At 39.2% G+C, this 26,834-nt stretch overlaps 4 protein-coding genes across 5 annotated transcripts; 3 read left to right on the top strand and 1 right to left on the bottom strand.

The window, feature by feature from the left end:
- Nucleotides 1-577: 577 nt before the first annotated feature.
- Nucleotides 578-9,498, top strand: kel (Kell metallo-endopeptidase (Kell blood group)). 2 transcript variants are annotated; one of them, XM_079470044.1, is made up of 18 exons: nt 578-780; nt 2,103-2,286; nt 2,371-2,679; nt 2,867-2,994; nt 3,137-3,289; nt 4,890-4,961; nt 5,266-5,454; nt 5,678-5,838; nt 5,949-6,066; nt 6,163-6,258; nt 6,380-6,478; nt 6,558-6,635; nt 6,768-6,871; nt 7,407-7,496; nt 8,271-8,338; nt 8,438-8,598; nt 8,691-8,780; nt 8,884-9,498. In XM_079470044.1, the coding sequence occupies exons 1-18, from the start codon at nt 745-747 to the stop codon at nt 9,037-9,039; spliced, it is 2,292 nt and encodes a 763-aa protein (XP_079326170.1). In that variant the 5' UTR covers nt 578-744; the 3' UTR covers nt 9,040-9,498. The 2 variants fall into 2 exon arrangements, with proteins under 2 accessions (XP_079326170.1, XP_079326169.1); XM_079470043.1 differs by having other exon boundaries at nt 664-1,789.
- Nucleotides 9,499-9,674: 176 nt separating this feature from the next.
- Nucleotides 9,675-11,927, top strand: emg1 (EMG1 N1-specific pseudouridine methyltransferase). The gene is made up of 5 exons (XM_079470046.1): nt 9,675-9,932; nt 10,040-10,141; nt 10,308-10,449; nt 10,826-11,034; nt 11,111-11,927. Exons 1-5 carry the CDS (start codon nt 9,783-9,785, stop codon nt 11,222-11,224), a joined length of 717 nt encoding a protein of 238 aa, XP_079326172.1. The 5' UTR covers nt 9,675-9,782; the 3' UTR covers nt 11,225-11,927.
- Nucleotides 11,603-14,528, bottom strand: gtf3c6 (general transcription factor IIIC, polypeptide 6, alpha). The gene is made up of 2 exons (XM_079470047.1): nt 13,865-14,528; nt 11,603-12,618 (listed from the first exon to the last, which is right to left on the bottom strand). Exons 1-2 carry the CDS (start codon nt 14,369-14,371, stop codon nt 12,595-12,597), a joined length of 531 nt encoding a protein of 176 aa, XP_079326173.1. The 5' UTR covers nt 14,372-14,528; the 3' UTR covers nt 11,603-12,594.
- On the top strand, nt 14,484-21,443 carry nop2 (NOP2 nucleolar protein homolog (yeast)). Its single transcript, XM_079470045.1, has 16 exons — nt 14,484-14,680; nt 15,142-15,269; nt 15,355-15,394; nt 15,473-15,549; nt 15,636-15,874; nt 16,504-16,753; nt 16,835-17,034; nt 17,326-17,415; nt 17,829-17,916; nt 18,004-18,144; nt 18,347-18,486; nt 19,024-19,113; nt 19,248-19,370; nt 19,856-19,953; nt 20,063-20,199; nt 20,281-21,443. The coding sequence occupies exons 2-16, from the start codon at nt 15,164-15,166 to the stop codon at nt 20,736-20,738; spliced, it is 2,277 nt and encodes a 758-aa protein (XP_079326171.1). The 5' UTR covers nt 14,484-14,680; nt 15,142-15,163; the 3' UTR covers nt 20,739-21,443.
- The last annotated feature ends 5,391 nt before the right edge of the window (nt 21,444-26,834 follow it).

Below are 26,834 nucleotides of genomic sequence, written 5' to 3'. Positions count from 1 at the left end.
GGTCTTCTCGCACCCCACAATTCTTATCAGTCCACACCAGCCTCACACACCACTGATACTCGAGTGTGTGTGTGTGTGTGTGTGTGTGTAAAAATGTCGTACATGTGTGAGTATATGTGTAAAAATTAACCAGGCACCACATATACGTATTTAAGTTTGCATGGCGCTTGCAGAATCTACATAATGTTAATGATAAAAAAAGAGTTTTCATAAAAAGGGCATTTTGTTTTTATTTAGCACTGCCATGAATAAGCTATTTCACATAGGCTAACAGACATTTAAAATATGTCTTAAAACACAGAAAAATATCTCAGTTCACAAGTTTACACAGCCTACATTTGTTACTTATGTTTTGTGATAGTTGTTCACGAGTCTCTTCTTTGTACTGAGCTATTAAACTGTCCATTGGTCTTCACAAAAAGACACAATTTTAAATCAAAGTGGCATAAACCAAATGCATGATTCTGGTGCAAAACGTTTCCATGCACCTATGTGAGTGCAGGTTAGGAGGAAGCGTCCAGAACAGCCCAGATTACATATGTGTTAAAGAAAGCCAAGTCATTCGAGTTTTATCAGCAGTCAAAGAGTGAACAGAATGTGTGATGAGGTCAGATAGACGCTGCGTGACTTGTGGCTGACGAAAGACGAGATAGAAAGTGAGACACTCTGACGATAAACTCAAGCTTCCCTAGAAGACCAATATGTGGGAAGCAGTCAAACCAAACGGTGAATAAAGAAAAGTAGATGAGCAAGATGATTGAAAGCCAGATTTTTCAACAGGTGAGGCTTTTTTACACTTGACTTAAAATGGGGAGATTTGGGATTGGGATCAGAAAAGGCTACGAGTCAGATTCGAACCCAGGTCCCCTGAATAAGCACCATGTAGCTTCTACTGTAACTGAGATTGCTCTTCATGTTATTTATGATTTATAGTTGTTGATGGGTGGGTGGTGCGATTTCAGGAAATTACTCAGCCTTTGTTTTACGGAGCTTGAGAGAAAAGCAGAAATCAGTGGCATTTTTCAATCATCATATTATTTGTGCTATATTTCTTGCACATTTTTAATGTGTTGTTCACACTGCTGCACTTTATATTATTTCTAGTTTATTTCAGGACATTCTGTATATGTTAGGTGTGACGGGTGTGAATGTAGTGGTTAGAAAATGAGTGACATGTTCTTCATATTATGGAGCTCTGTGTGTTGTGTTCTACGATTGGACAAGTCCTGCATAACTCACAGACTTTGAGACGGATTGCAATGGCAGTCAAACATTCAACCACAAAATGGTCATTTGGACATCATAAATAAATACGTTTTTCTGATGAAACTACAAGACCGTCATCCAAGAAGCAAACTAGGTGCAGTGTCTAAAGAATTATTGCCAAACAGTAATGGACGCGGAAGCTGCTGGTTACCATAGCAACCCATAACAAATCTTAATGATGAGACTATACAACGCTATGGAATGTAGAGAGTTCCACTTTCATTTACTTTGGAATAGAAAAAGAATCCTTTCTATCCATATCTTTATACATTCAAAGGGGAACTGTATACAATTACAATAGTTTTGTGTTGTTTGGTGTTATGTTATTCCAGACTTGAATGTTTTAACATGAGTAGAATTGCTCAGTTAAATCAGATCACTGTAGACCATGTAAGGTATCCATTCAGAGTTGTTGATGTTCCAAGAGATGGAATGGAAGTCAATGGGAGCCAGTGTTGTTCGGATAACAACGTTCTTCAAAATATCTTCTTTTGTGTTCTGCAGAAGAAAGAAAGTCATCCAGGTTAGCAATGACAAAAGGATGAGTAAATATTTGGGCGAACTTTCCCATTAAGCATTGTTAATCCCTTTTCTTTTTTAAGAGTGTTCGAATTTTATGAAGAAAGTTTCCTTAAAATTGTTCATTTTCAAATATCGCCATGAATCAATTCTTCATTCTTTCTTGTATCTCTCTCTGCTATTCCAATATTGGAATGTTTGATAGATGTGGTATTAAAATGAAGTGTTCACGTATAGGGTGTAGGACATTGGCATGGTTCAAACATTGTTTGTGACTCTTCACACAACCCTGAACCTTAATCTCTGTATTCCCTCAGGAAATGGTCATGATGCCAGAAGAACAGCCTCAATCCGATGAATCAAAACCAGTGGTCTGCAACCAGAACCGCAAGCTTATTTTGGCTCTCTTTGCCTTTTCTCTCATCGCAATTACGTTAGGGTTGGCGGTCTATGCACACCAACAGAAGATGGCAGATCCGTGGATTTTACTTTTTAAATCAGGTATAAATTAGCCGTTTAAAAGGATCCCGTATAGTGCCAATGTGATAGACACTGTTTGTAATTTGAATGCATGTTTTATTACAGCTGCTCCACCTTGTCTTTCTCCTGCCTGTCTGAAAGCATCTGAACATTTTTCTGTTACCATGGATCCCTTTTCTCGCCCCTGTGATTACTTTCTGTCGGCCTGCGGATCTTCATCCCACAGAGGGAGGCAGAGAGGTAAGGGGATTGTCGTTGAGGACAATGGAGGACAAGACAAGAAAAGAGATGTTGGGAGTGAAGAACTGGTGAAGATGAGAAGAAAGATGGATGTTCAAGAACACCATGATGGACAGCCGGACAAGTTTCCAGACAGACAAACAGCTTTGCTCAAATCCATTAAAGAAATACTAGGTTAGTATTTCTCTCTCTCTATTGTTTGACCCTAATACTTACCGACAGTAAAAATGTTTTGCTTTTTGCATTTTTACTTATAGAACACAGCAATTTAGACATTTTTATGTTAAATATGCATGGTATAGTCTGAATCATAATGTCATTCCCCTCATGATTTTTGACATTGGTTCTTCATGATGGGCAGAGTCTCCTGATGAGGGTCTTGCCATGAGTACAGCGGAACAGAAGGCAAAGAAATTCTTCAAGACCTGCATGGAATCAGAATCTCCAGAGAAAGTGGGTTCAGAGCCGTTCCTCACACTACTCAAGCAGGTACACGTCTGAGGAAATTGTTCAAAGTCTACATTACACTGTGATTTATTGTTCTTATAATGTCGTCTGGCCTGTGCTCTCTCTCTCTCTCTCTCTCTCTCTCTCTCTCTCTCTCTCTCTCTCTCTTTCTCTGTCTATGTAGATGGGTGGCTGGGCAGGTGAATGGATAAAGGCAGATTTTAACAACACTCTGGCCCTGCTCATGAGCCAGTACTCCACATTTCCTTTCTTCAGCGTGTATGTGGGGCCAAACGCCGGTGACGTTCAAACTAATTCCAATCAACCTTACATACAGGTGAGCACTACTTAATAATACAATGTTATCAGTTAGCAGCACTTAGGGACCGTGTGAAAAGGACTTGATGAACACAAAAATGGTGGGGAATGCCATTAAAGCAAACACGAACCGTTGTGGTGTTTGTATGGTCAGGCGTGGACTGACCAATAGGACATTTTGTCAAAGTCCGGGAGGGACGATGCCATCGAACACACCTTCGCCACCCCTCCTCAACAGTTTTGGCGGAGAGACGATGCCATCAAACACACCTTCGCCAAATAAACCCCCCCTCGAAAAACGATGTTGTCTGAATAATCCAGGGCCAAATTATTTTCTCCCCAAGTTACCCCAAGTGGTTGATAAGCGCAATTGTCTGAAACGTGTGTCGTAAATACTGTCATAAAGTTTCACACATATTAGTTTACAAATCTAATGTCACCGGCGTACCCAGATACGTTGTTTTGAAACTATGTCCACCGATCAGGTAAAGTGATCCGTGTTACTATAAAAAAGTAAAGTAACATAGCCAATTTGTTTGTAAAACGTGATGTATGCCGTAAAGCCGGTGATGGGCGGTGCTTCCGAACCTACCCACGTACCAAAGTTACAAGTGTGATTTCAGCCGATAGGGCTGCTTAGGTAGCAGCGGCAGTAAAATTCATCCAGTTAAGAGTTGTGCTACCGCTTAAATAATTTTTGAGAGATTATTTTAAGGGCGAAAAACGGCCCCTTTTTTGCTTTAAAACCATTTCGACTTAAAAACTTTTTATTACTCCCCTGTCTAGAAGAGAAGTCATCATTATTTTGGTCCATGTTGCAGAAAGAGAGGACATTTTTATTGCTCATGAGATTCGATGGAGTTAAAAAGAAATGTAAATGCTATGCTTTTACAGCAACTTGAAGCTATATACACCTGTGTGATTTTGGAGAAACAGTCTCAACTAAGTGTTAGATATTTAGTCTTAAAAGTGCTAAAGAGAAATAAAAATAGAAATTGTATAAAAAAATCTGGATAAATTTGATGAGAAATGTTTGAGTTCATATTGAGATCTTCAATAACTTCTGTCCCTTTTCTCAGGAGAAACCTTTTTAGTAGATTATCATATTAGATTAACGCTAATGTTTTCAGTTGCTCTCCATTTAATCTCATTGACAAATAGGAGAAATAATCAAGATATTAAAGGTCCTGTGTGTAATTGTTTGTAGGATCTATTGACAGAAATGGAATATAATATACATACGTTACTGTCTTCAGAGGTACAGTATATGAAACCCTTACACAATGGAGCGTCATGTTTTTGTTATATAAGAATGAGCTATTTCTATCTATACACCGTGGGTCACCTTACATGGAATTTAGCTGTTTCTAGCCCTAATTGGACAAAATTTACCGTCAGCTGCCGGTTAAAATCTCCATATTGCTCCTTTAAGAGATCTGGTCTGCGATTTTCCTGACTCTTTTTTACAACTCATTTGAATAACATCAAAATGAATACAAATGGGCTAAAAGACACCAAATCTCAATTTTGATTTCCTAGGGTCGTTAAATAGCTTATTTTTTAAATGGTTTGTATATTGTCTGTGTTGTGGTTAAATTAATATGTTCATGTTTTCATAGATCGATGAGCCACATTTTCAATTCCCTATTGACTGGAATAGCAAAACACAGAAATCCAAAGTCAGTCCTCAGGTAGGTGTGTTTATGTTTGGTTCTCCAAACGTCTCTCTAGCATTATAGCACCAGACCAATATATGAGTGTCAGGCTTCACTTTTAAAATAAAAGGCTCTTCGCAGCAATGCAATAGAAGAACCTTTTTTGGGTCCCTTAAGAATCTACCAAATGTTCTTAGATGCTTTTCTCTTGATAGTCTATACAGAAAAGATCAGTTTTTGCAGCAGAAAAAAAGTGTAGCGTCTAATATTGATGATTGCTTTATTTAAATAAAGTGTTCTTTGGCAACATGTCTTTTGTTTTTTCTGTTTTTTGCCTCAGTATTTGCGGACTTTCTTGTCATCCTGCAGACAGTATTTGGTTCTTTTGGGCGTTCCTTCGAGCAGAACCACACAGCATTGTGGTCTTTACATGTCTCTATCTACAACTCTTGTTGTGGCCACGTCTCCTCTTCCTTACCGCCTCAGTCAGCGGTTACTCTACCACACAATTACTATTCAAGAACTACAGGTCTGTTGCTTGCAGATGTTGCACTATATGCTCTTTCTTAAATATGTACTGAATTAAATAAACAGTTCACACAAACTTAAAATTCTGACATTATTTTCTCAAACCAGTAAGATGTACAGCAGATGACAAGAACTTTGTAGGGGTTTGGCACAACATGTGTACATAAAAAATTTGAATGAATTTTTGGAACTTTGTGCTCATTGGTTGGTTCTGTCCCTCACAGGTCCTGGCTCCAGCCATCGATTGGCTAGCTTGCCTAAAGGCCACGTTTCAGCCTCTTCCTATCAGCCAATCAGACGTTATTCTAGTACACAATCTTGCGTACCTTATCAACATGTCACAGACAATAAGCCAGTTGAAAAGTCAGCATGATATTATGGGAACGTAAGTCATAACAGACACATTTTGTAACAGATGAAGACTGGGATAACAGCTTGGTATTGTGCTTATACGTGTTTGTTTTCCCATGTGTGCACCTGTGTAAAAATGTGCAGTGATCCTCTTCATACATACATGATGTTTAGCCTTTTGCAAACACTCATACCTGCGCTGGGCTCAGGATTTACGCAAACAATGAAAAACTTTTCCATTGCAACCGGAGATGCACAGGAGGTGCGTCAGCAAGGAATGAATTACCCATCATGCCTATTTGAAAAAATAAAAAGTAAATCCTGACTACATATTCTGTTTTGCTGTCTGCAATTGTAGGATGTACCACGCTGGTGGAAGTGTGTCCAGCAGACAGAGCAAGGGTTTGAAATACTACTAAGTCATCTGATCAGAGAAAGACATGCACAGAAAGAGGTACATTCATTTATAAAGCAAAAGAAATGTATTTATGATGAATACACGTAAAGGTAATCAAGTAACAGTATATGTAACATTCATTTCATTGATCTATTGAAATAGTTTTTCTCTCTGGCAGGCTGAAGAATTGATACTTGACATTTACTCATCGCTCAAGATGAAACTGGCAGATCTAGACTGGAGGGACGAGAAATCGCCTGGTTTAATTTTTGATAAGGTCAAATGTGAATCACATACCAAATGTGTAAATGAATCCGTGTGTGGATTGTGTTTGGATAATCTTGTGTTTTTTTCAGATAAAATCTCTTACTCCAAGACTCTCCACAGAAACAAATGCCTCCAATCATAAAGAACTTAACCAACTCTATGCAGAGGTATATTCTTATTTGTTTGTGAAAGAAGGGATCAATGAACACTCAATGGGGGGAATTCATTACATTTATGAACCTTTTCCTGAAGCTCTGTGGATTAGAGATCAACGGTTTTCTCTGCTTGTCTGTACTCAGGTCCTTGTGAGTGAGGAGGATTATTTCTCCAACTACCTTCAGGTGCTGTTGCTGGAACAGAAAAGCAGAAGCAGGCTACTCTCACACCCGACACGAGCTGAAGGGTTTGTGCTCTCATTTCTCAAGTAATGAAATGTTTGTTGGATTGAGGCACCAATTATTAATAAAAATGAGTATAAACTAAACTAAACTAAAAGTTGAAAAAAGCATAAGTTAAACCTACTGAATATTATAATATTAAAAAATAAGAAATAAATAAGATGACAAAAGCACATAAACTTGCTAAAAAAGTAATTTTAACTTGAAAAAAATAAAAATAAAAGCTTATTCAAAATTTAAATAACACTTAAATAAAATTAAAATAACTATTTTGAAACAATGTAAAACATTTGTTAGATTTTTTAAGTATTTTATATTTACGTTGAATATGTTTATATATGTAATTTGCAGAACATGTTATTTAACTATTATTATTTTATATTTATTAGTTTTGGTTTCTAAAAGAAAAATACATTTTAAAAATGAATTTCACAACATTTCCACATTCATAAAAAGCAATGACTGGGACTTCATATCTTTATATTTTTCATATACTTTTATTGTGTTATCACTGATCTCTGACCTCTGTCTTTCATCTAGTTTGTCTATCACACCATTCCTCTCTGGCAATGACATCATCGTCCCTGTTGGAATGTTTGTGTCACCTTTCTTCCATTTCTCACATCCCAGGTATCTTACACCTAATAGATAGTTAGTCCTCTGATTTGAATAACTATCGTCCTGACTATCTGTTTTAGCAAAAGTATGTAAATCAGGGTCAGTTGTGGTCTAATGGTTAGAGCGTTGGGCTTGTGATCAGAAGGTTGCCGGTTCTAATCTCAGTGCCAGCAGGTCATGACGGAAGGGCCCTTGAGCAAGGCACCTTACCCCTGATTGCTCTGCAGTAATGTGTCACTGTATAAAAACTACTTGTAAGTCGCTTTGGATAAAAGCGTCTGCCAAATGAATAAATGTAAATGTAAATGTAAATCTTTAGTTAATGATGAAATTAAAGATTACTTAGGCACAATATTTTAAATGATTATCAGTTGGGTTTTAGACCTGGCCACAGCAGCATCCACTCTGGATATGAGACAGCAGTGTGCCGCTTTATTCATTGACCTGACTAAAGCGTTTGACTTGGTGGATAATTCCCTGTTGTTACAAAGATTATTTGTCGGATAGAACCCAATGTGTTTCTGTACATAACTACACATCATCAAAGTTAACAATAAAGAAGGGTGTCCCACAAGGGTCTTTATTGGCTCCACTTCTTTTCTCAATTTTTATAAATGATTTAAGCAAGGGAATAGCTTTAGCAAAGTTGCATTGCATTACTGAAAATATTGAACCCTATGTAAATAGGAAAATGTTTTACTTTGGAACTAAATATTATGCTATTATGCACCTTTGTATACAAAAGTTTAACTTGCTGATTTAATTTTCCACCCTCATATTTTTCAGGGCATTGAATTATGGGACATTGGGATTTCTGATGGCTAAAGATTTTCTCCACCTTTTGTTACCTGATAGTAAGTCAGTGTGGCTTTAATGACGGCTTATAATTTTTAATGTGTGTACGTTTGTAAACAAGTGTTTTTATACCTAACCTTTGAATTTCCCACCACAAGTTCACACACAGGCTAAGAATCCCGAGTTGGAGAGCGCTTGTGTGTGGTCTTATTATCTGAACGTGACCGAGGGTCCAGGTCGGGTTGGTGCTTTCTCTCTTTCCCCCTCTAAACAACAGGAGGTGTGGGTACAGCACACCGCTCTGGAAGTGGCACTAAATGTAAGTTAACTTGCTGCAGAACAACAATCTTTTTTTGATATTCAAGAATAATGTGTTCATGTCTTTATATTTTATACTTGTTCCTCTTTTAGGCTTATAAGATGAGTTTCACAAGGTGTCCAGCAGATTCATCTCTGTCTGGCCTCTCATACATTCACCTGTTCCTCTCATCCTTTACAAAGGTACGAAGAACATGTCAGTGAGAAACACATCAATATTCAAGCATGAGCGATAAACAAACAATGAGCACGTGTACTAAGCAGCTGTTTTATTCAAATGTCACAGGTAAGCTGTGATGCAGACTCCTACCGTGAGTTCATGCCCTTTGAACCATCTTTCCTGGTGTCAGTCCTGTGTTCAAACTCACGATTCTGCCCAAAACCACTGACCTGCCTGAATAAATATCATAGTTATCCTCCTGAGAGTCGAACAAAACGCTGAATCTGACAGGAACATATTCCTTGTTAGTCCTGCCGAATCGACAAGCTTGTTTTGGACTATTGAACCATCGGAGCTGCTCACTGTTTCCTGAATGAAGCTGAAGAGACTGAAAATGAATACAGTCATTCCAGATTCATAAGCTTTTGCCAGGAATGTATAAACCACTTTGTTTATGTAAAAAGTTGTGTATTCGATAAAACTGTTAAAAGCTGCTTGGTGGACATGATCTAATTTTTATATTTAACATTTGTGCATATTATAAACCAAAGTTGCACAGGATTTACCTGTGCTTACTGCGGTTAAACTATGACTACTTTGAAGAACTATGGTACGTTTGATTTACCATAAGGTAGGAGAGCAGTCCACCTGAATATAGGATTTTATTTGTTATTTATTGAAAGCAAACACAGTTTGAAGTTGATATGACTCTGACTGTATCAAATAAATAAATGAAAACGCAAAAGAAGCATTTTCACTTCATTATAACAATTTAGAAAAAGGTTTTGTTTTAATAGCGTTTAGCTAGAAAGGGACAGGAAATCAAAACCTACCTTTTGAAAACGTATTAAAAACAGTTAATGTACAGTTTTAGAAAAAGAAACACACATCACTATACAATACAGCTATAAAAGTGATAACGCGTATTATGAAATATGTCATACTTACGGGGGACTCTTAATTTCAACGTAAGGCCGCGACGTCATCAGTGACGCACAATTAATGCGTTGAAGTTCTGCGTCAACATGGCTGCACGCGCTGGAGATAAGCGTGGTCTGGAGCATTTAGACGAATATGAACCAAAACCAGTAAAACAGCAACGAAGTTTGCACGATCAAATGACTGAAAAGCGTCTTGTCGTTGTTTTAGAAGGAGCGACGCTTGAAACTGTGAAGGTAAAAGACGAGGGAGAGTAAACACACAAACGCTGCGTATAAACCAAACAGTCCTTAGAATATCAATATCAAACTTTTGTTTTCAACTTGAGCGCATTTCTATGCAGGTTGGAAAAACATTCGAGTTGCTGAATTGTGATCAGCATAAGAGTATGATCTTAAAGAATGGCAGAGACCCCGGAAAGATTCGTCCTGATATCACACATCAGGTAAAGCTCTTACCATTCGTCTGTGATGGGCTTTTGCATATGTGTAGATTGTTATGACTTTGTGGTTTTGGTTTCTTAAATACACATGTAAAGTACATGCATGCACACACACACATTGGTACCTGTGTCCTGAATGGCCCGTCTGTGTTTGCTTGCTTTCATACAGAGCTTGTTGATGCTTCTGGACAGTCCTTTGAATAGAGCAGGACTGCTACAGGTGTATATTCACACAGAGAAGAATGTTTTGATCGAAATCAACCCACAGACTAGAATTCCTCGCACGTTTCCACGGTTCTGTGGACTCATGGGTAAATTCAACTCTGATAAGAATGTATTTGTTGTTCATTCACAGAATGTTGCACCATGGGCAAGATGCATAATATAGCCGCTGAGTTCAGCGTCTGGACAAACTAGCAGTTGTTTGGCGCTATTCAGTTTAACTTTTCAGATTTCAATTAGATCAATCTTTAAAAAAACAGATGTCTTAACTTTTATGACTTGTTTATTCAACCAGCCCTTCTTTTGTTCATTTCATGGGGCATCTCTACTTTTAAAAAGAATTCTATCTGGGAAATTCTTACTTTGCAGACTGTAAGAATTGTTACGTACAGAAGTAACATAATCGCTTTGAATAAAAGTGTCTGCTAAATGAACACATATAAATGTATTAATTCTCTCTTGCAGTCCAGCTCCTGCACAAGCTGAGTGTGAGAGCAGCAGATGGTCCACAGCGTTTGTTAAAACTGATTAAAAATCCAGTATCGGACCACCTGCCTCCTGGATGTCCCAGATATTGTACGTCATTCAAAGCAGGCGATGCTGTGTGTCCCAGAACTATTGTCCCTAAGGACGGACCAGCTGCTGTTGTCATTGGAGCATTTGCACATGGAAGAGTGAGTGTCTTATCTTCTGGAGTATCAGTCCTGGTAATACTACAAGTCAATTTTAAACATCATTTTCTTTTCACAGGTGAATGTTGACTACACAGAAAAGACAGTGTCCATAAGTAACTATCCATTGTCTGCGGCACTGACATGTGCCAAAATGTGTTCGGCGTTTGAGGAGGTCTGGGGAGTGTTATGATGAAACCAAACTTTTAGGAATGGCCGTTTTTCTGTCTATATGAGGTAAAAGGTCTTTGGACTGGAGGTGTGTTTGCATAAGCATTTTTATCATCTGTACAAAAAATATTTTCAGATTTCACAACAGAATAACATGTCTTATAAGTTTCCATTTTCATTTGTACTGAACCAAACGGCTATACCCTAAACAGGGTAGATTATTGTATTTACTTTTGTACATTAAAGGCTATAAGGTTTCCTGTTAGGTGTGTTTAAACTCTTTCTTATGCCAATAAACTTATATCAATTGCAAGCAAGACTTATTTTTCCAGGTCATTCAAGAAGCTAAAAATAAATAGGCACTGCTTGACAATGCTGTAAATATAAATTTTGACAAACTGGCTTTAATAAAATCTTTAATAATTTGCTGCAAAAATATCATTTTTTCCCACCGTGAGCACAGATTCATTCTCTGAAAGACTTGTCTGTCTGCCTTTTTCTATTGACACATGACGATTCACATCCTAAAGGGCTGAAGAAATATAACAAGCATGCACAAATGAGAAGCTCCCAGTGTTTCTTCTCTGAAGCACTAAAAATCCGAATTTTGCATGTAGGGTTGGGTGTCGTTTGACTTATCAATTCCGCTTATTGTATCCCAGCTTCGATTCCAAAGTTTTACAAACTACTGCTTATGGTCTGTTTTGCAAATAAATATATTGATGAACACTGTTTTGTAAAGTGTGTAAAATATGGCTCATTTTCATAAAGGCTCTTCTTTGAGATACCAGCAGATCACACATTTTCTGAAAATGTGCACAAGAATTGATAAGAGGAATGGACATTTTAATTTCATTACAAGCAGGCCCGGCTGCAGGATAAAATGACTGAGCGAGCATAACTTTAAACCAACAATACACTGATAGGACATTTGTAAGACATATTTTCGAAGTGCTTCCAAATGCAAACGGACTAAGTTCATGTAGACATTTAAAAAAAAAAATTGATATCATTGGCGTTAAATCTCTTTCTTGATTTGTCATATAAGTCAACATTTTGAAGCAATATCACTTTCATAATGCTTACTTAAAAAATAAGAACAGCTCAGGTCAGTGTTGGAAGCACTCCACAAGTGTTTTCTGAAACATGGTCTGGACAGCTGTCTGGTCCCGGGTTAGATTTCTTGCGTGAGTTTTTCAAATGAACTTAAATATGTGTGATCTAAAAACCTGTAATGTTAATGTCTAGCTTTTTTTATCCATCAGCTACGCATGAGCCTGAGGCTTGTTTTCCCGGGAAATGACGCAGGTGTGTCGTAAGTTTCGGTTGACGAACGCTGCATTTTCCATTACGATCCAGTAGGATGCCGTCTCCTCTGTGCGGGCGCTTTCATCACGGTGCTGGAAATACCATCCTCTGGAATGGAAGCTCAACGTTAACATTAAAAGCTCTCAATGTGGATATTTATCTTAAACAAACGCATCGATTCGCTTCAGAAGACCAGTGTTAAAAGGGTCATATCTATGTGTCTTTGGTGTATTATACATTTCTCATGCATGTATTAGACACGTAAAATTGCAAAAAATTTTGTGGCAGAACAAAAGAGGCATTCTATCTAAAAGTGAATGCTCACCCAAGACCTCCCTGAAACGCCTTGTGTAACCACACCCCCACAAATCACTCATGTTGTGGTATGATTTGACTAAGACCGCCCTGATGTTCCAAATATGGTAAGAGGCGTTACATTTCCATCACATGCTTGCAGTATTTGATCAATCACTACGCACTGGCTAATCACAGCACACCTCGCTTTTCAGCGATGAGTTTGTGAAAAATCTGCGCGTTTCAGAGAGGCGGGGCAAAATTGGAGAAATACAGCATTTTTTACCTTAAATCGTGTATACACATTGCATTACATCTAAAACAAACTATTATATTCGTTTTAGCCGTGTCATATGACCTCTTTAAGACAACGGAACCGTGTCGAGACGTTTTTTTAATCGATGGGGGCACTTTTTGAAGCTTCAAAAAATTCTCTCCCATTCCACCACTTGGAAGAAAAACGGTAACTTCGAGTGCATTATTCTTCAAGAAGAAAGTCATATTTCGTCAGGATGCCTTGATGGCCAGTAAAACATGGGGACATTTGTTTTCCCTTTAATGACAAATAATTACAAAAAACTGAATGGCGCTATAATCTCGGACTCACCCCTGACAGGGGTTGCACAGAGGGACAACCAGCAAGCCCGTTTACCATTTTTAATCATCTTTAAGTGCGATGACTCATTTACACTAATATTGGCAAGCAGATGCGCACACCATATCCTCCTATATACTGAAACGATGGAAACTTTGCCATAAATACTCAAATAAAACCTAGGAGATCAGATCTGAGGGTGCAATGCCCCCTTTGTCCACTCGTGGCGCCGGGCCTGCCCCAAACCCTACTCGCAGCTAACGTTATACCCGGTAATCAGGCTTTTTCATATTTGAACAAAGACATGATATATAACAAACATATTGTATTTATTTTGTTTTAGATTCTTCTGTGTGAACAACGTTGTTATATTTACATAATGCAGAATGTACACGATCAAAGGTAGACCAGTGTTTGACTTCTCGTTCAAGAGACACCGTCCTCCTCTTCTGTGTTAACACTGACCGTTGTGTCAATAGTCTCCTCCGCCTCGCTCTCGGCCGGAGATTCATTATCACTCATCTCGGGATCCTCGCATTCTTTAGTCTCGTCGAGCAGCGATTTCTCCGTCTCTTTCCGATCCAGGTAGTGACACATTGAGCTTTGTCGTCCGTACGTCTGATCATCGTTGAGCGCGAGCACCTCAATGCGGTTAGACCCCGGCTCGTCCTCTTTCCTCTCCGACAGGAACGTCCTCTGCAGCACCAGTTTCTTCATCGTGTGACATTTGTATTTAAGTAACGGGTTCGAGCCCGCACCGCCCCGACTCTCTTCTTCAAAAACCACACATGTTCCCATGGCGTCCTCGTATTCTCCGGCGAACACATAGCGTCCCACCTGCATCATGGGCTGCTCGCTGTCGATGTCCACGATCTTACACGTGCCCTGACGACTGGACAGAAGATCAGAGCTGATCATTCCCGACAGCTCCGCCACGACTAACTGCTCCTCTTCCTCCCATTCGTCCTCCATGACAACACTTGACGAAGAAGCGCTTGTTTTGTTTATCTTTTCAGGCGAGGTCTCACGCTAGACGCGTTGTTCGCCGACAACTTCAAAAGTATCGAGCGGCTGCGTAGAATATGTGCGACGGAAGTCGCGTCAAACGCTGCTTCCGGGAAACCAGCGTGCGTAAAAAAAGTCACATGTGCGCTCTTGTAAGGCAGCACGAGAGGTTTGTGTGTGTGTTGTAAGACATTTCGCAAATAAGTTAGTTGTTGAATTTCTAGCGGTGTTCTAGAAATCATCTGGAGAAGCGGACGGAACGTTTTGTGCTAGAAAGTAAGTGTATTTAGCATTTACAGGTTTGGTTTGACGTCGCAACCGGTTTACGTTGCAGTGAAATATTTTGGCAAATTAGCTTTCAACGTGCTAGTACGTTAAATGATGTACACACAAATGTTTTGACTTTAAATGTTTCCCATTAGCGCGTGTTTTATTTCAGTCTTTTTTCAATGTGGCTTTGCCATGTTAGGCACAAGCCGATCTGACGATCAACTAAGTTAGCTACGTCAGTAAACGTTATAACAGACGTTTTTTAATAACCCTAAATACTATTTTTTAATGTTTAAAAAAAGCTCTGGTTGAATCCATAGATTACTATGTTGTGTGGTGGTAAGGTATGAAAACCACATGGCACATGCCAGTCCATACACTGTACATGATTTTGTGTTTTTCGCTTTATAACTGTGACTGATATATTCAAGTTGTTCATATGAAGTGATTAGTTGTTTTGGTGACAGAATACCCTTGTAGGTGTCAAGTATGGGCAGGAAGTTGGATCCCACCAATCAGGTGAAAAGAGGACCTGGACGCAAAGCCAGGAAACAGAAAGGAGCAGAGACCGAGCTGGCCAAGTTCTTGGTTGATGGTAAAATACGTCATGTTGTGCTTTATTTCCTCCTGTATCGTGTGGTAGTATAATGGGTGTATCAAATGCGTCTTTTTTTTTTTAGAAAGTGAACCAAAAAAATTGTCAGGCAGAGCAAAGAAACGGTAAGTACACAAAACAACAGGGTTGATCATATTTGTTCTCATTTCTTTGTTGATTACTTGAACAAACTGTTTTTACAGAGCTATAAAGAGAGCTCAAGTGGCGGAGGAACACAAAAAAGAGCAAAAGGCCAAAAAAGCCCTGAAGCCCAAAAAAGGTATCAAAGGTTCAAAAACTAGGTCCAAAAAGGATCAGAGTGTCTATGCACCCATGAATATGGAAATCGATCTGTCTTTATTGCAGAATTCACAGATGAGAATAGTCGGTGGCTGAAACCTGCGCAGAGAAAACGAAAGATTGAACAATCCGATAAAGCCGAGGAGAGTGACAGCCAGTGGGAAGATGACGACAGCGAGGAGGAGGGGGTCCCTTTCAAAAAGCAAATAAAGGGGGAGGAGGAGGATGATGATGAAGATCTGGTTGATGATTATGGTGCAGATGACGGGGATGAGGAGGCTAAACAAGACAGTGATGGAGAAGAGGTGCCTTTTACACTTTTAATGAAACAAATAGGCACACTTTGGTTTAATCTTCTAAAAAGCATACTGCCATACTAGTCTTACTAGCCTGCCGTTATATATTGCATATTTTCTGCACAGTATGCAGATAGAAAATGCGCCTGGATTACTACATTTACCCAAATGAATGGTACACCACAAAGCATGCTGCACAAACCATTGTATTCTGCAAACCCACAAGTTTTATCAGAATAATCATTTTTAAATGTATGCACTTGGCAGATGTTTTTAAGCAAACTGACTAGTATATATAGTTTTGTGCATGTGTGTGTTACATGGGGATTGAACCAATTAACTTTAACATATTTTTTAAATCTTGATGTTTCATAAAATCAGACTGCCAACATTGTATTCTGCAATGTACCACATTTACTTCTTGTATGATAATTTCATAGCAGTTCTCAAATGGAGACTACCAAAGTCATGTGGTGTGAAATGCTGTAATGATAAATAATATAGTTAATAATCATAATATCTTTCTTTACTTATTACAAATATTGGGCAGGATAAAAAACATTATACTGTGTGCAGTACACAAAGAGCCATAGATTGACCATGCTTCATTGTTATCCCATCTTTGCTTGTTTCATCAGCTTCTGCCAATTGAGAAAGCAGCAAGAAAACAGAAAAAACGTCAACTCAATCAACAAGAGAGTATTGATGATGATGATGATGAAGATGATGATGACGACGATGATGATGATGATAAGATGAGTGACGAAGAAGCTGGAGAGAAGAAGCAGCAGCACCAGGAGGAGGAGGAAGAGGATACTGTGCAGGCTAACTTTGATGAGAATGATGAAAAATTCATACTTCCATCTGCTGCAGAAAGACAGAATGAGGGTGAGTGCAGCTTTATCACATTTGTATAAACTTCTGATTTCTCAAACTTTAGTTTTAATATCCAGCATTGTATTTCCATAGGTATTTTACCTATGGACCTGAAGGCCATCCATCAGAGGATCAAAGATAACGTGGATGTGTTGACTCACTTCACTGAGAAGCGAGAGGAGGGCAAGGAGAGATCAGAGTATCTCTCGCTCCTGCGGTCTGACCTCTGCACCTATTACAGCTACAATCAGTTCCTTATTAGCAAATTCATGGACCTGTTCCCACTTTCTGAGGTGTGTATCTGTTCATACATCTGTCTAGATGTATGTAGCGATGCTTAAACGCACCATACACAAGTAGGTTGCTGAGCTATTACTTCCTGTTTTAGTACCGTTCATCTGCTTGCTCAAGGTGTGTGGCTATGCTTACAGGATAAATTAACTGTCTGTCAATGCTGAAGGGCTGGATGGCCACACCTCCTTCACCTCTGTATGAATTGACGGTATATGCTTGTCAGAAGGCAGTTGTGCGATTGGCAAAACCTTGAAATGGTTGAATTGGGGATTTTTGTTTTTTTATTTCAGCTGATCGATTTTCTAGAAGCCAATGAAATTCAGAGGCCTGTCACCATCAGAACAAACACTTTAAAGTCCAGGCGAAGAGACTTGGCTCAGGTTAGAATGAATATACTTTTTCAAATATTTTGACATTTTGAACCAGAGTGTCCATTTACATTTGGTGATTGTGTCCATTTTGAATGAGTCAGAAAGCGATTTATCGGCTAGGTATGCTCACCCACACAATAAATTCGACTTGGTAGTAGACTCATAAAAGTAACATGCATACACACCGATTTGCTTGACATCAGCATTCATATGAAATACACACACACAGTTGCACAAGTGTTCTATTAAAATGCAAATTAATGTGTTGAATGTATGTTTTTCAGTGAAGATGCTTGTTAAAATCAAATATAAACTGTGATGCAAATGGATCACCTAAACTGTTGTAAACTTGGCCAACGTGTTATTCGTGCAGATGTTAAACAAGACTGGTTTCTAATCTAATGGCTTGTTTTCTGACACAGGCTCTGATAAACAGAGGTGTGAACCTGGATCCCATAGGGAAATGGTCTAAAGTGGGACTGGTCATCTATGACTCCTCTGTTCCCATAGGTCAGTGCCAAAATGACCTAATCATTTTCAATATAATTACGTTTTGTTACATTGATATCTGATAATGTAAAACTTTCTGTAATGCAGGAGCGACTCCAGAATATTTGTCAGGCCAGTACATGCTGCAGGGAGCATCTTCATTTCTGCCTGTTATGGCGCTGTCTCCCCAGGAGGGGGAGCTAGTGTTAGACATGAGCTCTGCTCCAGGAGGAAAAACCACATATATGGGTGAGCAGAAGCTTCTCTGTAGCCATCATACCTACTTCTGTAATAGGGTAAATCCCAAAGGGACATAGAGAAGACATAGTCTTTACACTAAAAATATGATGGTGACTGTTTAAGTCCCAAATCCTCCTGACAGTGAGCATCATTCAGTTATTGTCTTTTCACAGATAATATTCAGATTAAATGTGTGATTTGTTTATTTCAGCTCAGTTAATGAAGAACACAGGCACGATCGTGGCTAATGATGCAAGCGCGGACCGATTGAAGAGTGTTGTGGGAAACATTCATCGCCTTGGTGTCACTAACGCTATCATCTCCAACTATGACGGCAGGCAGTTTCCTAAGGTCTGTGTCCTTATCACCGCACGACAGCCTTGTGTTTATATGCAGAACACTCATGTGACACTTTCGATGTCTTCCTCAAGGGGGTTGCACACCGAATAAGAAACGACGCGTGACGCAATGTCTTTTATACTCAGAATATGTTGTTTTCTATAAGGGTATGGATGACTTCAGTCTGCGGCGTTCAGATGCCACCTTAAATGCTGTTAAATATCCTGCTGTGCCACAGCAAAATCTACAAAGTTTCACATTAACTTTTATCATAGTTTGGCCAGATTGATGTTAATGTACATACCAACTTCACCAGGACAGGAATTCTGAAAAAGCCTTACAGGAAACGAGAACCGATTTACCAAAAAAATCCTAAGGCCACGTTTTTGTAATGTCTATTCAGTACATCCGCCACAGTGATGTATTTTCTTCATTGGTGGACGTGAGATAATGAATTAACTAAGTTGTTATGTAGTTAATTCGGTGAAAGACCTGTGATCTGTCGACTGCTTTTATTATTTATATGAAGTCTCTTGTTTCAAATGCCAGGTGATGGGAGGTTTTGACAGAGTGCTGCTGGATGCTCCTTGCTCGGGTACAGGAGTCATCTCCAAAGATCCAGCTGTGAAGACCAGCAAGGTAATTCTGTTCTAAAAGTATACTGGTTTTTTTTCTTGACGTGGTCGTGACTGCATCTGCCTCATTATTCTGAAGGGTTTTGCAGAACCTTCCCCAGTGCTGAATTTTAAAATCTCTCTTTCTCTGTCTCTCAGGATGAGTCTGATATTCACCGCTTGGCTCACCTGCAGAAGGAGCTCCTCTTAGCAGCCATAGACTCTGTCAACGCTGACTCGCCTACTGGTGGATACCTCATATACTGCACTTGCTCTATTATGGTAATAAACACTGCACTTAAGTTCTCTTGGTACAACAGTGTTTACAAGCCCTAAGAGACTTATAGTATTGCTTTTGAGCCCCTTTTTAAAATAATAGTTGACTCCATAAGAAGTTATTATCTGTCACTGGTATTGTTTTTTACATTGTATCAAAATTGCATGAGATTTTCTTGTAAAACATAGAACAAAGGCGAATCTCTATTTACAGGCCCATTCACCTTTTGCGCGCATATTTGTTAAATATAGGGAATAGGGAATGACACGCATGCGGTGCGACGTGTGCAGTGCGATGCTCCCGTTTTTCTAGGCGTGTTGGTGCCGCATCAAGATTAAATTTCAACTTTTCAGAAAGCGTGCAGATTAAAACGCAAAATGTGAATGAGAAAAGTTATTCTGCTGAAATACCTGGAAGATCCCCTGTCACAAAAGTATGTTAATTTATCCTGGTGTAGTGTGTGTTTTACTGACATTTGATTTCTCCACAGGTGGATGAGAACGAGTGGGTGGTGGATTATGCTCTGAAGAAGAGAAATGTTAAACTGGTACCCACAGGACTTGACTTTGGCAATGAGGGATTCACCCGGTAATGAAGCCTTATTTGAGATGTGGCTATGATCATTATTGCTGAAATTCCAGAAAAATACTGAGAAATTGTGCAGTGTAAGAGGAAAATAAACAATTCTTCTCCACAGATTCAAAGAGCGAAGGTTTCATCCCTCCCTTAAACTATCATGCAGATTCTACCCTCACTCTCATAACATGGATGGATTTTTCGTAGCCAAGTTCAAAAAGATCTCAAACCTCATCCCCACTGCGCCAAAAGAAACCGGTGGGTGCCATATTCTCTTTTTCTTTCACTAGACGTAAAGTTGGTTGGGTAGGTTACATATTTCTTTATTTTTTCTTTCAGAGAATGAAGTAGAACCTACAGCAATGGAGACTGGAGCCCCATCAGAGAAGATTCAGAAAACCAACAAGATTAAATCTAAAGAGCAGGTGCCAACTTCAACTCCTGTGAAGAGCACCACGGGCATGAAGAAGAAATTAAAACAGAATAAAGCTGAGACACCCATCATTAAGAGAAAGCCGGGGGGAAAACCTGACAGTAAAAAAACAGAGGGCCCTAAAAAGGCCAAGATTGCCAAATTGGATGGAGAAGCTTCAAAGAAGAGTCCAAAGATCGACAAAAAGCAGAAGACCAATGGTGACGCTAAGAAAGAGGTAGCTGGGGAGAAGAAAGTGGGAAGTCCGTTTGAGAAGAAGCAAAGCAGAAGAAACAAAAAGAACTTGCTGAATAAGAACAGAATGGGGAAAAACAAATTTAAGAATTTAAAAAAGATGCTTGGGGAGAAGGAAAGTCGACAATGAAATTCGGTCAGGTTTCATAATGAAATGTGTCGGCTGTCATCGCGTATCAAGATCTGACTGGACAGCTGCTGTTGAGGACTCAAAGATCATATTTTCCAAACCTATACTGATGTTCATGATGTTGTGTATAGACTTTTGTCTACCTTAAATCTTGGATATTAACCTTATCCTTGTGGTTCTACATTTTATAAAACTATAGTCCATTGTTCATTTTATGTACTTTGTTTTGAAAAAAGTAACCAAGATGTTGCAAAGTAATGCGGACGTGTCAGAAATCTGTTCCTCTGTACTTTTATTCCCACTTGCACAGATTAAAAAGAAAGTTTAAAAACAGGCACTGTCTGAGACCTTTAAACGCTGTAGCCTTCCCTGAGCAGAGCGTGACTAACCCGACCTGACTTTTTCTCTCAGGCTTTTAGCACGTCACCTCAGAAACCAGATCAAAAATTGCCGAGGCAGAAGTGAAAGGTTTCTTTAGAGTCCGAGTGCATCATGACTGCTAGTCCAAAACACCTATTGACTTCACATCGCTTACCTGCCACCACGGAGCATTTATCAGCACTGAAAACTTCTCCGGGTTCAAACGGCTAAAACACTTGCTATGTGAACTTCAGCTACGTGCCATCACCTCTTCCTTCCCACCCATTTGGCCCCGTACCGTGTAACCATGGCAACGTACTTATCGTATTGTGTGTTGCAAACTGCAAAGCCCTGCGCTTGTACACTCCGAAACGCTCCGTCTCCACAAAAGATGGTCCAAAATGCCATAATTATCGCCTCTTTTGTTTCTCACCAAAGCTGCTGAAACGTAGCGCGTGTGTAGGCAAAGCGTTTATTTTAATCATGTTGCGGTGATTGCTTGCAAGGAGATAATTTAAGGTTGTGCCTGAAGGCTAAACGAAGCCATTCAGTGGGCCGGTGGGTGGAGCGGTTTACACCGGCCCGGCTTGACATTCCTCTGATTAAATGCTATTGTAGAGGAGTAATTATGATGATCACCTGTACGTTTATGAATGTCCAGTCCATTTTTAATGTGAACCACATCCCCCATTCTGTGCTAATGAGTTTTGCTTTATTACAGCACTGCTTTTCACAGATACGGCACGTCACTCATTTGTTCAAGCAAACTTTGTAGGCTAGAGTAAATCGTGAGGCTTTCCAAGACAAGCATATTGAACTGACGATTAGGATTTGAACACATCTCTTCTCATGATGATAAAAGTATTTATCATACTGATAGGTCAGATGTCAATACTTGGTTCATATAAAGTTAGTTTCAAAAGCACAGTTTAGTCAAGTTAATTGTTACAGCCATAACAGTCCGTACTCCTTATAAATGGGCGCATACTAATTAAACACCGTGACGATTTTATTTTCTATAACCATCCGTTCTCCATTTGTTGATTGTTGCTTCTGGTTTGCACATTTTAATTCACAGAAATCCTACAAAGTCGTCCCTCAAAAACATACATTATTTTTCGTCACATCCATAACACAAGTTTTCACGCTAAAAAAGAGAATTTTAGTCAAGACAGACGATTCAATATGTTAATATACTGTAAATTCCATGAGAATTCATATTTCAAGTTTTGTCATAAAATGTCACATCCATAATGCTGGAGTTGCCCATATGCACATAACTCATTCAGCACTGTTTGTGATGCAGGCGTGAGTGATGCATCAAATTCTGCAGGAGCGAGTGTCTAAGCCATGGGTCTCAAACTCAGTTCCTGGAGGGCCACAGCTCTGCACAGTTTAGCTCCAACCCTAATCAAACACACCTGATTCAGCTAATCAACATCTTTAGGATTACAAGAAACTTCCAAGCAGGTGTGGTTCAGAGCTGGTTGGAGCTAAACTGTGCAGAGCTGTGGCCCTCCAGGAACCGAGTTTGAGACCCATTGTCTAAGCAATTTAGACGTTCGTTCATCGACTTAGAAGCAAAATAATGCGTCGTGAACCCCAACTGACCTGAAAGAAGGTCTTCAATCTAATCTAGGGACCGGTGTGACGGGGACTTTTTGTAATAAGCAACCACATAGCAGCACCTATTGATATGTATACATGCCGCATTCATTCGCTCGAGTTTTGGAATGATCCTCATTTCCATTACTGTGTTCTCTTATGGTGAAAATCAATGAGTTTTCCAAGATCCTGCAACATTGTACAGCCTCCGGTCATAAAAAGCGCAGAGATCTAAATTGATGAAAAATCCTGATTTAATACCACACCGATGACTCCATATCACAGTGGACACGTCACACGTTCTTTGCTAACTCCAATTTCTTGTTAGCAAACGCCTTCATCTTGTGTTTTGTTACATAGCAGTATTAATGTTTGGGTTTGTAACGTGATATACATGCATACATATGCTCGCTAATGCTGTCAACTTTCTCTTCAGTGTACATAGGCCAATAGAAAACAGCTTCTGATTAGGAATCTGTGTATACATATCTATGGCAGCATCACAGCATGTTGATATTTTTGACTTTCTAGTAGCACCGTTTTCTTTTTCAGAAGTTGAAGACAGATATGAAATTATCAGCATTCAAGTTGATGCGAGGGTGTGTTTGGTGTATGTACTGTAAATGTGTCACCTGATCTGCCCCTTTAATTCGCACTTATATTGTTTTTTCATTGCCTCAGTTTCTCCATCGTGCATCTGTGTTTATGTTTGTATTTTGTCGTGACTGCACAGTTAATCCTCTCAGAGCTGGGAAACGTGCCAGTCTTCACTGTGTCCTCCAGCCACCTTTATCAGAACTGACGGCAGAAACATGTAGGCCTTCACTGAATGTATCTGAGAGATGTCAGCTGCCAGGCTCAATTGAGTCCTAGCGCTCAGCTTTATACATTAAAGAGACAGTTAAACATGGAAATTCTACCCTCATTTACTTTCTGTCATGTCTTTTGAAACCCATATGACGTTTCTGAGACATAGGAGGAGATATTTAGGAATATCCAACCTGCTCTTTTACATACAATGACAGTAAATTGCTATCGAGTTTCAGTAAATCTTGATGATCTCAAATAACCAGTGACCTTAGACCGGAGTCGAATAGTTCTGGGCATGTTTTTACTTCATTTCTCAAAGGTGACTCCTCAAGGTCAGATCACATGTGGCTTTGATGGAATCGCTACACCTCCTTCATCTTTCTGCGTCTTTCTGCACAAACTTTGGGAACTCTGAAACCTTTATGTTCAGTTCATCGCTGTTCTGGGGGTCTGCTGTCCTCTCACCCACACGCTCGCCTACACTGGTGATTCTGCCCACTCGCATTTTTTGCCATACATACATTACAGTCCCTGCCTGCAGAACTACAGGAAACACAAGCGTATACTGTACCACCTTCTCTTTGTCTCGCTCCGACGGGACACGCTGGTGGGTTCCAGCCAAATTGTATCGTACCCTTCCTTTTCATTCCTGTCTCATCCCTCTCTTTTCGCCCACCCGTCCTCCTACACACCCTCTCTGTCTCTTTCCCTCTCGTTCTAGCACTTTCTCTCGTTCTTGGTGTCTCTTGAGTGACACAGAGAGCTGTAGAGGCCAATTTACTCTTCTGCTGTTTCGGTGAGTGGGTTATATCAAATAAGAGCACCATGCTGAAGGCAAGCATCTCAAAGTCTGTTTGCATTTATATTCAGCAGTTTGGAGAATCTAGACTGCCTTTATAAGTTTGTGCCACACTTTTCTGTATGAATTGTTTTGTGAATTATTCTAATGAAATGTAGCTGGGTTGAGGGATGATGAAGCTCAAACTACATCAGATGTGAAAGTAAACAGTTTTGAGTCGGTGCCGCAAAGCAGTGTTGCTCATGTCACATGCAAACATAATGCAGTAGAAGCATCTTATATACAGTTAAATATAAATTATGAAACAACAAATTTTATAGGGGTTAGTAATATAGTAGACTAAATGCACTTTTGATGCAACAATTTTGACTTTAGCTAAAGAAAGTGATACAAAAACTATTAATGACTAATCTGATACCTGTGCATTGTATGAATGTATTAAAACTCTGAATTGTCATTTGACCGATATCTGTATTCGAAACGAATAAATATTGTAATGTTAATAAAGTAATTAGATCTCTTAAATGGCTCTGTCGCTAGGTTTCTGCTGAATTGGTTGCTAGCGGCAGCAGCTGGCGGGATAAACCTGCGATCCTGCACTGTGTGAGAAACTCAGACAAGGGTACACAACCGTAAAAACACTGCCTTCATCCTGATCAAACACAAGAGCCTCGCTCTGCACTGTAATGCTTTCAAAAAGCCAGGGATACCTCAGGGCTGTGTGTGCGGTGATAACATGTTCACCGCATTTTATTATTGTGTTTCATCACTGTGATATGCCTACTTGTATCATGTGAATAGCGTAGTTTCTCTCAAACTGTAGTTTGCCAAGTTACGTACAAGCTGAATTTTTTCAACTACATTTCAACTACTTATACATACAAGATAACAAACAAGGTTATTATAGTTTACTGAAATTAAAACTTTGATAACATTTCTTTTGAAATCAAATAAAATATTTGTCCATATATTATTGGAAAAATCTATAAAAGTGTAACGTTTTTATTTTTTAAATTTAAGACACACAAATTATGGTAAAAGCAAAAACAGAATTCAAAGTAAATTCATTTTAAATAGCGACATAAATAATAAACAAATACTGTATTTAATAAAATGTTCAACAAAATTGCTTAAGGAATATAACTAAAATTTTTATTAAACTGGGTTTGCAAATATTTAACCAATAGAAAGTATTAGAAGGTGCCAACACAGTATTCATTCAATTGAAAAGTACAGGGATTTTTCCATTTCCTGAAAATCAGCAAATTTGGACATCCAAGGTTTCAGAAGGACAGCAACAATATTTAGCATTTAAATATCCTTTAAAGCAAGCATGTAAAGACATTTGAATCAGTGAATCATTCACGAAAATAAATCAGACTTCGGTTGCAATAGACAGTTACAAGAACACGTCTGTTAAACTGCTCAAATCTGCCATGTGTGCAATACATTGTGACTTTAAAGAGAACAAATAGCATTACAAATCACGAATGAAGCATGCAGATTGCTACTTGTTAATGTTATCACTGGATGCTACAGTGTTTCAGTGAAAACCTGCATTTGTGTATTATGTGTATGTGTATGCCTGCTCTCCTGTCATGATCTTGAGGCCAGGGGGGCAGAAAGCAGATGGCACTGGCAGTCTGTGATGGCACTTACAGAGAAAAAGAAAAAAAAGTAAAGGAAGGGCATTTCCCACAGTGACCAACAGAAGGTTTCATTCTCAAACTGTGCAATTTCATTCTTTCAATGCAAAATGAAGTGGCTTAAAAATGAGCTTTATCCTCCTGTGATTTGAATGATGGACATTGACAATGGCTCTGAGACAACAGCATTCGTTTCCATTTGCTGTAAATTCAGGAAAAGCGAGAAATATATCTTTCTCTATTCAAACAGATATTGAAAGCTCTATATATCTACTTGAGTTAAGTCCACTAAAGAAGGGCTGGCATCCTCTCAACAGACACAATATTCCTCCAGCCTGTGCTTTTGGCAGCCAAGGTCACAGCTTGCAAACAGAAGGATGTGAGGGTGGATGGATGAAAAGAAAAGAAAGGATGAGATCATTTTAAGAGGGTGGATGGAGATTACACCTGGTTGTGGTGCCCCGGTTTTGTGTCACGATTTTTTGCTATGTGCGTCCATGTGATGTCACATTACAGGCAAAAGATGGCATCCCTCTGCCTGATCCCCTCGACAACGTCAAACACCCCCTCGATACCTCTGACATCATCCAAGAGACATCAAGATAATAAGGTGCGTTTGTATGTGCGTGAGAGAGAGAGAAAAATGGGAGGGAAATAGATGTGTATGTGTGTGGCATGAGTTGAGGAAGGTGGGGGGATAAAGCATATATAGACACTCATACTTACACATGAGATACTATTAACATACTCACTCAGCTCATGCAAACACACATTGACATACAAACAGCACCCACATTACAGAGAGGAAAGACAAGGATAGAGATGTCCAAAGCAGGTGCCAAAATCTGAGACGAGACAGAAAGAGTCAAAGGGATG

Source organism: Barbatula barbatula, assembly GCF_947034865.1.
Source record: "Barbatula barbatula genome assembly, chromosome: 12".
NCBI classification, from domain to species: Eukaryota; Metazoa; Chordata; class Actinopteri; order Cypriniformes; family Nemacheilidae; genus Barbatula; species Barbatula barbatula.
Note: the sequence above shows the minus strand (reverse complement) of the source record. Positions and strands in the feature narration are given on the sequence as shown.

Bases quoted from the DNA above. Each gene is read 5' to 3' on its own strand.
- kel (XM_079470043.1), top strand. From the start codon at position 1,682: ATGTTCCAAGAGATGGAATGGAAGTCAATGGGAGCCAGTGTTGTTCGG. The intron at 3,290-4,889 runs GTGAGCACTACT...ATGTTTTCATAG, and splicing joins CCAATCAACCTTACATACAG to ATCGATGAGCCACATTTTCA. The intron at 8,599-8,690 runs GTAAGTTAACTT...TTCCTCTTTTAG, and splicing joins CTCTGGAAGTGGCACTAAAT to GCTTATAAGATGAGTTTCAC.
- emg1 (XM_079470046.1), top strand. From the start codon at position 9,783: ATGGCTGCACGCGCTGGAGATAAGCGTGGTCTGGAGCATTTAGACGAA. The intron at 9,933-10,039 runs GTAAAAGACGAG...ATTTCTATGCAG, and splicing joins CGACGCTTGAAACTGTGAAG to GTTGGAAAAACATTCGAGTT. The intron at 10,142-10,307 runs GTAAAGCTCTTA...GCTTTCATACAG, and splicing joins GTCCTGATATCACACATCAG to AGCTTGTTGATGCTTCTGGA.
- gtf3c6 (XM_079470047.1), bottom strand. From the start codon at position 14,371: ATGGAGGACGAATGGGAGGAAGAGGAGCAGTTAGTCGTGGCGGAGCTG. The intron at 12,619-13,864 runs GTCAGTGTTAAC...CTTCCATTCCAG, and splicing joins AGGAGACTATTGACACAACG to AGGATGGTATTTCCAGCACC.
- nop2 (XM_079470045.1), top strand. From the start codon at position 15,164: ATGGGCAGGAAGTTGGATCCCACCAATCAGGTGAAAAGAGGACCTGGA. The intron at 17,035-17,325 runs GTGTGTATCTGT...TTTTTATTTCAG, and splicing joins ACCTGTTCCCACTTTCTGAG to CTGATCGATTTTCTAGAAGC. The intron at 18,145-18,346 runs GTGAGCAGAAGC...TGTTTATTTCAG, and splicing joins AGGAAAAACCACATATATGG to CTCAGTTAATGAAGAACACA.